Genomic DNA, 12,939 nt, shown 5'->3' on the forward strand with positions numbered 1-12,939 from the left:
ACAATGTACATGTATAGTTATAATTGATAGCTGCTAACACAGTCCTAAAATCTGACAACAGTCTCCTACTTAATATCCTTTTCTGCCTCCTATCTGTATTCCATCTATATTTATTACTTTTCATTACTTCCCAGGACACTAAATTTGTATTTTATTATAAAGCATCAATAGAAAGTGGGAAAATATTTCACTTTCTTTTAACCTTAGATGTCAATTCCTAGTATTGCTTGCAACAACCCTTCATTATTCCTATTCTATCTCCATTCACTCAAAAAATACATATTAAGAACCTTCTTTGTGGCAGGAACTATTTTACATGAAAGGGATATAGAAGCAGGGCTATGACTAGGGTAATGCAAGTGAAGCAGCTAGGTGAGGGCCTCTAACCTGGGCACCTCAGTTACCTCACCCTAGTCCTGGCCCTGGATAGCAATAAACAAAACAATGTCTTTGTCTTCATGTCCTCCTCTAGTAAGAAGAGAAGAAAACAAACAAATATTTAATATGTCAGGTAAGAGAAGTGGCAAGAATAATAATAAAAGCAGGTGCGGGGTACAGAATGAATGCAAGGGAGGGGTTGCTACTTGAGGTAAGCTGGTGTGCAGAAAGAGTTCACATAGCAGGTTTGGGTGCTCTCCTCAAAAAGGCCAGCTTACAAGGTTGGCCCTTGACTGTCATCTGGGAACTTGGATTTTGGGAGGGTTCCCACCACCCTAATAAGAGGGCTCAGTGTGCCTAAACTGTTTATGCAAACAATGTGTTCATGCTGAACCCCTGCTTTCCTTCTGGGAACCTGGAATCTGGATACCTGCCAGGTAGAGGGGCCTATGGGACCAAACTCCAATATAAAAACCCGGGCACTGAGGCTTTAATGAGCCTCTCTGGTTAGCAACACTTGACAGGTGTTGTCACAGTGTCTTGCTGGGGCAGGGGGTGGAGTAGGAAGTAAGCATGTCCTGCATAACTCTACTCGGAGAAGGCTCTTGGAAGCTCATGCCTGGCTTTCTCTGGATTTTGCCCCATGTGCCTTTTCCTTTTGCTGATTTTGCTTTGTATCCTTTCACTGTAATAAATCCTAGCCTTGTGTATGATTATATGCTGAGTCTGGCGAGTCCTCCTAGGGAATCATCAAACCTGGGGTCAGTCTTGGGGACCCTGCCACAGTTGGCAAGGAAAGGCCTCTCTGATGATGTAACATCTAAGCAGATGCTCCTTATGCTCAAGGAGCATAAGGACAAGACGCATGGACAGTCTGGGAAGAGCTCTGCGTACAGGTAACGTGTCTGGGGAACAGCAGGGACATCAGTAGGGCCGGAGTGAAGTGAGCTTGGGGTAAGCAGGAGATGAAGTCAGAGAGGGGCCAAGGGAATGATCAGGTTGCTCAGAGGCAATATAAGAACTTGAGCATGCATTGTGAGTGAGTCAAGAAGTCATTGGACAGTTTTGAGTATGAGAGTGATGTAGTGTAACAATTTAAAAATACAACTCTGGCTCTGGTATGAAGGAAAACAGTGGTTGGCGTGGGGGTAGGGGGAGAAGCATGGAGACCAGTGAGAAGGCACCTGGAAGAGCAAACGAGAGAGGTGGGAGCTTAGACTGGGGTGGTTTGTGGTGGTGAAAGTATCTGGTCCTTTGACTAGGGTAGGGAATGTGAATATGGCAACTCTAATTCGGTGTTTCCAACTAACTGTCAGAAACCCCCAGCATGGCATGCTTCTGCAAACTCTGACTCAAACATTCCTATTCCTTCTTACAGAGGGCCTTCCCCTACAATCCTTTCTGACTCTTCTCTGCTAGAGGCACTACCATGTTGCCAGTCTAAGTTTGAACTCACAAAGTCGCCATGTCTTTCCCTGTCCCTCGCCCCTCATACCCAATTGTTGATCAAATCCTGCCCAACCTGCAGGTCTGGACTGCCATCACTTCGCATATGGATTGCCACAGTGCCTCCTAACTGGTCTCTATCTGTGTTGGTAAGGCTTCCTACAAGGACCCCTCTCTTCCCAGGGTGTAGGTCTCTGTCGTCTAACACAATACCTGCACATGACTCTGGAGCACCTGGAATGTGGCCAATCTAAGTTATGTGCTGTAAGTGTGAAATACACACCAGATTTCAAAGACTTTGTATAAAAATAGAATATAAAATATCTTGGTGATCTGTTGTATTGATTATAATATTAAAAACACTATATTTTGAATATGAGTTAAATAAAATGTTATTAAAATTAATTTCACATTTCTTTTTATGTGTCTACTAGAAAACTTAAAATTATATATGTCACTTACACTGTATTTCTGGTGGACAGAACTGACCTAGATCCTTCCAAATAAGTGACATTTGAAAAAAATATTGACTTTCTTTGGTCATCAGATTGTTTCCTCAAATTATCGCCCTACTGGCCTTAGTATCCTGGCAGATGCAATTTGACTGCTATAGCAGCAGTTTAACTGTAGAGACCAATGATACATCTGAAATATAGCCACATGACAAGCTTTTGGCTGTTCAAAAAGGATTGGTGGGGAGCCCCAGGCTTGTCTCACTGCCCGCCTGTGATGGGTTTGGGCAGTAAAGGCCCTAATCTGGGCTATCTGATCTCTGCCTAGCCACTCCTGGCAACTGTCACACTAAATCCAGCTGGCCTCATGCAGTAAGGGATGGGGAGGGCTTTCCCTGGGACAACCTGAGGCATCACAACACACATAGGACGAGTGCTGCTCCTGTTCCACCTCTTGAGGCCAGCTGATAGAATTCAGTCCTTTCTTAGTCTTATTATTTATTTGTTTTTAAGAAAGGTCTAGCTCTGGGGACCCACAGTTATTGAAATAAAAGTCACTCTGCTTCTCTGCTGTCAATGTGTGCAGTACCCACTCTGAAGAGGGGACAGAAACCAGGAGAGAAACCTGGTTTCTCTACAGCTATGATTCCCCCACCTTTTTTCTTACCAGATCACAGAGGGAAGTGGATGTGGCATTAGGACTTGAGTTTTAAACTTATTTATGTTCTTTGTGTCTGTGTGAAACTCTAATTACCTAGGAAATTATTCCCTGAAGCTGCTCCAGCTCCATATTTAGGAACTGAAAATTAGTTTTACTCTCTCCAAGCCACTTCTGCATACTGATGCCAGATTAATCCACTTCCAACACTGTCTTCTTCATGTTACCCCCTCCTTCCTACCCCTAAACCTTTAATGTCTCCCACACCATCTCTAGGCTAAATTATAGACTAGGCTTCTTCCCGGGCTTGGAATGCCATCCTTCCTTCTCTTTGCCTAGTTTTTGCCCATTTCAGGTTCCCAGCTCTCTCTGAAGCTTTCACTGGCCCTCTAGTCAGGAGCTCCACATTCCTTTGAGGCACTAACACAGATCCTGATGGATGCTCTCAGGACCAGCAGTATCCATGTCATCTGGCAACTTGTTCAGAAACACCAAATCTCACACCCCATCCTAGACCTACTGAATCAGAAACTCTGGGAGCAGGCCAGCAGTCTGTGCTTTAAAAAGCCCTCCAGGCGATTCCGGTTCTCACTGAGAACCACTGCACAGTAACATCTACTTAGGCTGCCTAGGTTCAAACCACAAGGTAGTGCTGCTCTCCAGCAAGTTAAACTCTCTGTGTCTCAGTTTCCTCAGCTGTAAAATGGGATAATAATAGTGCCTCCCTCATAAGGTTTTGTGAGGATTAAATTGATTTAAGTTTTAGAGTATAAGAGTGGGATTCTCCTGTTTAGAACCTTAACACACTAGCAATCCACTAGTGATCTTCCTAAGCAAGGTAGAACGACCATCCTTTCTCCTCTGATATGCTCTGCCCTGCATCACACCTGTTCTAAGGGTTTCATTGTAGGGCTGGCCATTGAGAATCCTTTCTATATCCCTTTTCATGGTGAGTTTGGCCATTTAAAAATGTATATAATCAGGTAAAAACTTAAGCAATAGAAAATTCTATTTTTTAATGCAATGAACTTGTTTATTTCCATAAGATGGATAATTATCTATTGCTGGCCCTATTTTTAGAAGGAGGAAACTGAAGCATCTACAGTATATGTGATTTGTCTCCTACTACTCACCAAGTCAGAGATAAAGGTGACATTAATCCTATGAAATCAATTTTTTTAAAAAACCCATTAAGTTGTGTTAAATTTTGATAAGTATTTATCGAGCACCTTCTGGGTGCAAGGCACAAAAATATGGGGCAGGAGGTACAAAGGCTAATAAGATGTGTACCCTGGTTGAAGAAGTCTACAATCTTGTAGGGAAAAGGAGACACCGCTACATAAACACACACACACACACACACACACACACACACACACACACGGCAATATAGAATGTGAACCAGGTTTTAACAGGTACAAATAAAGTATGAGAAAGTTCAGAAGGAGACCAAAACAGGGGAAAGAAACTAATATTTATTAAATTTTAAATTATTAAGTTACTTAAATTTTAAATTATTAAATAGCCAGAAACTATTAATAGGCTCATTCCTTGATATATACTTTCTGATTTAAGCCTCACAGTAACCCAACAGGTTGTTGGGAGTTTTTTGTTTTGTTTACTTTTTGGTTTGGTTTTGTTTATCAGATATCGAAGCCAAGATTCAGCAAACAGTCCAATGTTTCACTGTAACTAAGTAGTGAGAGACGGGGTTCAAATTTAGGTCTGTCTGAAGAGGGAGAAAATACTTTCCTGTGGTATCAGGAAAGACTTCATAGATTTTCTGATCTTTTTTCTTTTGTACCCGTGATTTTGAGCCATTTTCGAGTCATCCATTCCTTCTGTAATCTGATAAAAGTATTTATCCTTTCTCACAAAAACACGCATATACACATAGAAACAAACACCTTCCAACAGTTTCAGAGTGTCCACAGATACCAAGAACCACTTTTCAGTGCAGGTCATACCTGCTAATAAAAGAAATGATATTTCAGAAGTTAAATCACAAAAAAACTCTACAGACCTTAAGTTCCTTTAGTTCCATCCGCCTATCATTAATTTCTTTCTCCAGTTGAGCTTTTTCTACTTGCATAGCTCCAGCAGTTCGTCCATGCTGGCCCACCAGCTGTGTCATGTTCTCAATCTGCTGTCGCAGAATCTCGATCACCTTGTCCTTCTCTGTCATCTGCAGTTTGAGGGCCTCGCATTCTGTCTGCACATTTCTGAGATGATCCCCTTCATTTTTCAAGTGTTGCAGCTCCTGCAATTTCAAGTCCACCCGGGAGCGGAGCTTTGTGATCTCTGCATTGGTAGCCTCGATGGCTCTCTCTTTTTCCTGGAGAGAAGTTGTCAGGTCTGATATTGTCCTCTCTGAGCTCTCCAGAGTCATTTTCTTGGCTGTCAACTCTTCTACTACTTTGCGCAGCATCTCTTTGGTGGATTCAAGCTGAGCAGTCAAGGAGGATACTTTTTCTAGACTTTCATTCTTTCCTTGAATTGCTGCCATCTGATTGTTAAAGAAAAGAGAATTTCATAGATTTGGGAGGATAGGTATAGGCAACCTCAAGAGATACAAGTTAACTTAAAAGCATGAAATCATGAATTAGGCAATGTTTAGTAAGATCTTTTTTTTTTTTTTTTTTTAAGAGATGAGGGTCTCACTGTGTTCCCTATGTTGGTCTTCTCAAATTCCCAGCCTCAAATGATCTCCTGCTTCGGCCTCCCAAAGTGCTGGGATTTCAGGGATGAGCCACTGTACCCAGCCATGTCTAGTTAAATTAACTCAATCATTTCGCTGTCAGAACTCTAGCTCTTATAACATATGTAAGACTGACATATGCTAATTAGACCAAGGTGGAGAGGGCTTAATTAAATAATAACGCTCCTCCACGACGGTGTTCTAGAGTGCAGTCTTGGGAAGTTTCCTCTGTGGATGTTTTCTGTACTGATTTAGATTAAGATAACCCTGGCAATGGGGGGAAGGGTGGCGGAATTTACAATAACTACCCCTTATTTTTAATTTCCCTCCAACTTTACCTTTAATTCTACCTCTGAGGAAAAAAATGAATAATGGCTTTTATCCACACACACATTCATATTCTCTGATCCTTGTTTGGAAAAGCTGAAAATTCTAACTTCCAGTTGGTCCTTTCATCTTTCTTCTTGCCCAGGTTAAGCCAGAGAGTAGGTTAATGGCTTTGCCTGGGTCTAAGCCAAGACCAGTCCCTTGGTTTGCTTTCACATTCTGAGAAGCTTACACTTTTGTGGGATGCTTTTTATGTCCCTGTGGCAGTAACTGGCATTAGAACCATGTCTTCCTAGCACAGAAAGTACACTGCTATTAAGAAGGCAGTCCACGTTTTGCTATTGGAGGGTGCACTGGAATGGAATGCACTCATCAGTCTCAACCAGTGATGAGACTCGGGGAAAGAGAGGCAAGTCTCTTTTGGGAGAAAAATAAAGCAAAAAAAATCTGTTAGAAACCTTCAACCCTGTTGCTCCTCAGGCTGCCCAATAATTTGATGCTTCTCTGCGGCAGAAATAAGCAATTATTAGGTTACCAATTTTTAGGTAAAAGTGAAAAGGCAATGGGATAGGAGTTTAGTTCTTTAACAATGTACAAGTGAGATAAAGCTTGACACATTTAGTTTAATTAGTGTCTATATATAGGCCGGGCGCAGTGGCTCACACCTGTAATCTCAGCACGTTGGGAGGCCGAGGCGGGCAGATCATGAGGTCATGAGATCGAGACCATCCTGGCTAACATGGTGAAACCCCATCTCTACTAAAACTACAAAAAATTAGCTGGGCATGGTGGCACACGCCTGTAATCCCAGCTACTTGGGAGGCTGAGGTAGGAGAATTGCTTGAATCCGGGAGGTGGAGGTTGCAGTGAGCCGAGATCGCGCCACTGCACTCCAGCCTGGGTGACAGAGGGAGACGCCATCTAAAAATAAATAAATAAATAAATAAACAAAAAATGAAATAAAATGAAAAATAAGTATCAGGTTTTCATAAATTGCTCACAGAATCCATAGCTTTATTTTAGGAGCCATTTTAGGTCCATATATGTTAAAAATAAAAAGCTCTATTTAGACATAAAATATTTATTTTCCCCAGAGGAGATTGTTTGGCGATGGCACAGCCTGTGCAGGCACTGACCTGCCGCTCCATCTGGCCCTGACACTCGCTCTTCAAGGCCTTGAGCAGGGCTTCCAGGCGCTGCACCTCCATGTTCCGGTTGTCCAGTTCCCGCCGCAGGTGGTCAATGGTGATGCTGTTGCCTGTGTCTCGGTCCCACAGACGCTTATTCTGCTCCTTCTCCAGACTCAGCTCCTTCTCCCTTTTGTGTAGATCAGCCTAAAATAAGAGAGGAATGCTTTTTTCCTCCCTGTTATTAAATAATTAAGATAAAACATATTGTCTTTATATCATATTTGGAGTTTTTATGTGATTTCAGACACCTTTGATTTTGGAATCTGATTCCTTTTTAATGGCTTAAGAGCAATTATTTCCAAGAAAAATAAGTTAACATTTTGCTTAAAATTTCTAGCATTACTAGTCTATCTCGAGGGACTAGACCTCAAATAATATACAATGAAAAGGAAAATACAGTAGATTTTAAAAGTCATCCTGTTTTTAAGTCTTGCATTTTCTAAGAAACACATTATGTCTCACATCAAGTATGCTCCTATAATAAAGAAATGCTCAAAAGCATAAAGGAAAAATGATAAGTAAAGGAAAAATGATAAGTAAAGGAGAGATGGCAGAATAGTGGCTGGTACTGGAATTGGAGTAGCATCTGGGCTGTGAATAGAATTACCTCCCTTTTCAGTCACTTAAAAAATACATAGTGTTGAATAGGAGCAAAAACTCTAGTCAGACTAGTAAAAACAAAGATATATCTACACTCAAATGACTTAGGATCCAAGAGAAAGTTAAGACATAGACATAAGTAACTGGGAGTGGTTTTTCATTAAAGGGACAAAGATAAGGAATAGCAGACAGAATCTCACTAAAGGGATCAAAATGCTTCAGGATAGTATTTGAGTTAGACCTGAAGATGTAGAGATTAGGAAGAAGGGACAGGAAAGGGGCTTGTGTGTTTGCTTGGTGCACTGGGTCCGGGTAGAGAGAAAGGATTGGAAAGGTTAGCAGGGTGATGGATCATGAACAGTATTGAAAGGGAGGGTGTCTGACTTTACGGAGAAAGTAATTTTGAGTTGAACAGTGACATCATCGGAGCTATATTTTAGAGAGATGTATGCGGCAGCCCTTTACAGGAAGGAGTGAAGAGGAGAAAAACTGGAGTTGGGAACATCAGTAAGGAGACTGCCATGCTTCAGGCGATGAGTAATGAGGGGTTGAACGAGAGGTGGTGATGGTAAGAATGAAAAGGGAGGCCAGGTTTGAGGATCTTTCAGACATTCAGTCTCCAAGATTTTCAAATTAGATAGGAGAACACTGAAAAACATGCAAATGTTAGGTAAAGAACTGAAGAATTATGCCAAGATTAAGAGCTTCTCTACACAGCTCTCAGTTCTATCCTTACCTTAGCTCATCAAACCCTTGTCAGCCTGCAAAGGATGGCTTTACCAGTAAAGAACACCATTCCCTGGAATGGGGTTTGGTAAGCCGAGAAATTTATTCTGTTATACCACTAATACCGCAAAAGGGGATTCCAAACATTTCCTTTCCTAAATTTCTCATCCTATAGTTCCTCTAACAGAGGACAGAGTTGCTTCATTATGAGCACAATCATACTGTCCTTTTCTTTTAAAACAACTTCACCTAACCGTCCATTCCAAATTTCTATATACACAATTTTTATGTGTTCTGAATGTTATTTGGCCTTAAAATGAACGTGTAACACTACTTCAATTTAATGGAATATGGTATCTATTTGAAAGACTATGGCTATGTCAAGATCTCCTTCACCTAATACTGTAATAGCTCTCCTTAAGAAAAAAGTTAAGTATACAGAATATCATATTTTATATGCAAAACTTGAATTGTGTCTAAAATAATCTATTGCACGTATGCACAAATATTTTGTAAATTTGTAATTTTATAAAGGAAACGAGTTTTGTGATATATTTTGGTGAAAAACTTCCCAGAATTAGTCTTATTCATATTTTAAAGCATAATCTTACCAACAGCTTTTGAAGTTGATCATCTAAATTTCCAGATTCCTGACTGAATTGATCACGCTCTGTCCGGGCTTCAGTTAGCTCTGAGTTGGCAAGGACTAACTGCTTTTCCAGCTCTTCTGTCTGAAAGGAAAGTACAAATTGAACAGTGTCTGATTATGACAGTGGGTAATATAAAATAAATATAGACTTTGGAAAACAAATGGTATTATTTTGAGAACAAAAATAAAAGTTCGTTGTGAGGCTGGGTGCAGTGGCTTATGCCTGTAATCCCAGCACTTTGGGAGGCCGAGGCGGGTGGATCACCTGAGGTCAGGATTTTGAGACCAGCCTGGCCAACATGGCAAAACCCCGTCTCTACTAAAAATACAAAAATTGGCCAGGTGTGGTAGTGGGCGCCTGTAATCCCAGCTACTTGGGAGGCTGAGACAAGAGAATCGCTTGGACCCGGGAGGCAGAGGTTGCAGTGAGTCAAGATCGCGCCATTGCACTTCAGCCTGGGTGACAAAAGTGAAACTACATCTCCAAAAAAAAAAAAAAAAAAAGTGTATTGTGATGTGTCTTGTAAAGTTTTTTTTTTTTTTTTAAAGAAAATCTATGCTGAGTTTAGCCAGGGAAATTAGACAAAATGAAATATTTAGTACTGTTGAATTTGGGAATTGCCTGTAATACATCTGTCTCCTGTTTTCATACTATTCAAGATTTATCTTCTGTGAAGACATGTTCTATAATTTGGTATTTAAGAAAGCTTGAGGGTTGGCACAATGGCCCATGCCTGTAATTCTTTGGGAGGCCAAGGCAGGAGGATCCCTTGAGCCCAGGAGTTCAAGACCAACCTAGGCAACATAGGGAGACCCCATCGCTACAAAAAATATTTTTTTAAAGGTTAGCTGGCCATGGTGGTGCACACCTGGGGTCCCAGCTACTTGGGAGGCTGAAGTGGGAAGACTGCTTGAGACTGGGTGGTTAAGGCTGCAGTGAGCCATGATTGCGTCCCTGCACTCCAGCCTGGGTGACAGAGCAAAACTGTTTCAAAAAAAGGAAGCTTGATATGGCATAAATAACATGCTGCAGAGCCTAAATAAATGAACTGTATTGTACTTAGAAGAGCTATTTTGCTTCAGAATATCAAAGTTTCGGTAATAAAAGGCATTGAATATAAAAGAATGAATGGTAACAAGTTATTAGCTATTGTCATTATTTTATAGCCACTACTTTTTTAAAGGATGAATTTATATATATTTATATTTACAGTAGGACAATTTATTTAACCATTCTAACCCTCATTTTGTTCAACTATTAATATAAAATGGGAATAAAAGTACCAATTTTAGAGGATGTTAAAGTGCATTTTATTCTGACAAGGCAGCTGTTTGATCTGTTTGAATATGCATTTCTATGACACACGCCATAAAGTGCATCACTGTTAATAGCGTTTCTATAGTTCTTTTTTTTTTTTGAAATGGAATCTCGCCCTGTCGCCCAGGCTGGAGTGCAATGGCACGACCTCGGCTCACTGCAACCTCCGCCTCCTGGGTTCAAATGACTCTCCTGCCTCAGCCTCCCAAGTAGCTGGGATTATAGGTGCCCGCCACCATGGCCAGCTAATTTTTGTGTTTTTAGTAGAGATGGGGTTTCGTTCGCCATGTTGGCCAGGATGGTCTCGAACTCCTGACCTCAGGTGATCCACCCGCCTCAGCCTCCCAAAGTGCTGGGATTACAGGCGTGAGCCACCACGCCCGGCCTCTATAGTTCTTTATGTCTAGGTTCAGTGTATGCTAAGAGGCTACGATCTCAGACTGTGGAGACTAAGGGTTTAGATTTTAGCTGAGCCACACAATATCATAACTTAAATAATAAGATATTAAAACAATGAGAACGTGTTGATACTTAGTTATATGGTGATATCTTAACTTTAAGTAGGTATCTACATTACTATTTTATCATCTACTTTCTAGTAATAGGAAATCTTTCATGTCTGCATAAATGCTGCATATTCCTTCTTAGCTTTAAGGTGGCTATTTAGTAGGTTTCCAATCTACTGTCAATAATAAAACCTGGTTTGGATGATGTACTATGATAAAACTTTCTTAACTAGAGAACATATGACTAAGACTAACTTTTTCTTGAGAACTTTCTAGTTTTACTATTTACTATTTATTTTTAAAGATCTTCACTTATTCCACACATATTGAATTATATTATCTATACATACATACACACGTCTCTCTTTAATAATAATCATAAGGAATAGAAGTTATATATATATATATCCACATATACATATATGACTAAGAAAGTACTAATATAGGACTATCAGTTTCCCATTTACCTACAGAAATCAGAGTATAGACTTTAATATTTATATTGGCTATATTCCTAAACTGACTTTGTATCTGGCTGCATGCTATGTATAAAAAGTATTTCACCAGAATTAAGTACACATAAAATATTAGATCCCTGTCTAAAATGTATTCCTAGACTCTATTAATCTAATAAAGAAGTACTTTCCAGGAGACTGAGGTGGGAGGATCACTTCAGGCCAGGAGTTCGAGACCAGCCTGGGCAGCATAGTGAGACCCCATCTCTACAAAAATAAAAATAAAATTAGCCTGGCATGGTGGTGCATGCCTGTAGTTCTGGCTAGTCAGGAGGCTGAGGTGAGAGGATCGCTTGAGCCTGGGAGTTTGAAGCTGTAATGAGTCATGATCGTGCCACTGCACTCCAGCCTTGGCAACAGAGTGAGACACTCTCTTAAAAAAAACAAAAAAGTACTTCTTGTGCTCCTTTTGGGGCATATACAGGAAAAGAAATGAAAAAGTCCCATAAAAATGCAAGCTCTGTAACACAGGTTACTTCCTAAGAAAAATGAATGAACAATATCAATTGATAAAATCTCTTCACTTTTGTTATTATCAGGAAAGACTAAATCAGTACACACTTAGTAAATACAGTAAGGGGAAGAACCACAAACTTTACTGTTACACAGTTATGTTTGCCTGGCAAGGAATGGGTACATGAACATGATCCGAGAGGCAATATGATCAGGCGAAGAGCCAAACACCTTAGGTTCTTGTCTAGTTTCTGTTACATAACTTCCCTGTGTTTCCATTTTTTTCATCTGTAATTGGAAAGAGTATTCTAGATGATCTCTCATGTTCCTTTCAATTCTAATACTTTATTCCACAAGAACAGTATTAATAAAGCTGAAACAATTTATTCTCCACCTGTCTTTTGAGCTATAAATTTAACAAGAACATTTCTTATTTGAATTAATCATATGATTAAAATAAATGCTTTCTACTCCTAGCCTGGCATAAACCATTTCTATCCTTGAGCAAAGAAAATAATTTGTATATATGCTTTAAAAGCTTAAATTAAGATTTTCTCTTTTGTCTGCTTTCACTTAAAAAAAAAAAAACTTCTGGATAATCATTTCATAACATCAAACTTGACATGAGACCAAATTAAAAAAAGAAAGAAAAAGAAACGAGCCAAGTCTTATCTTTCCATCTGTCTATTAAGTATAAGAAGTTCCTCCAGCCCCCTGCAGGAACATTTGTTTTGTAGTTGTCAGTACTGACTCAGCTGCTATAGGTCTGCTTTTACCTTTCACTTTTTAGGGTAAAAACATTTATATTAATCAATCAAAAAGATAAATAGAGAGTGAAAGGGAAAACCATTGAAGTAGCAGCTGAGTTGATATAAACAGCTGTAAAAAACACTATAAAGAAAAGCCTTTTAAAATATCCAGAATAAATATCGACATCTGAGATGTATTAAAGATTTTTTCTTTTTCTTTTATTTTTATGTAGTAGCACTGGTTTTCCCTTTCACCATCTATGAATGCACTTTT

The 12,939-nt window shown here is 39.9% G+C and overlaps 1 protein-coding gene across 8 annotated transcripts in view; it reads right to left on the reverse strand.

Annotated features, from left to right (window-relative positions):
- CCDC158 (coiled-coil domain containing 158) overlaps window positions 1-12,939 on the reverse strand; it is a 108,842-nt gene that overhangs the window by 49,290 nt on the left and 46,613 nt on the right. For all 8 annotated transcript variants that reach the window (XR_008678990.2, XM_019024965.4, XM_063705325.1 and 5 more), the window contains 3 exons: window positions 9,087-9,206; window positions 7,096-7,293; window positions 4,958-5,440 (listed from right to left, as the gene is read on the reverse strand). Coding sequence is in view for 7 of the 8 variants with exons in the window: in XM_019024965.4 (XP_018880510.3) it covers window positions 4,958-5,440; window positions 7,096-7,293; window positions 9,087-9,206 (801 nt within the window). In the remaining variant the exon portion in view is untranslated. The remainder of the gene's footprint in view (window positions 1-4,957; window positions 5,441-7,095; window positions 7,294-9,086; window positions 9,207-12,939) is intronic.

Source organism: Gorilla gorilla, chromosome 3 (genome assembly GCF_029281585.2).
Source record: "Gorilla gorilla gorilla isolate KB3781 chromosome 3, NHGRI_mGorGor1-v2.1_pri, whole genome shotgun sequence".
In the NCBI taxonomy this organism is placed as follows: Eukaryota; Metazoa; Chordata; class Mammalia; order Primates; family Hominidae; genus Gorilla; species Gorilla gorilla.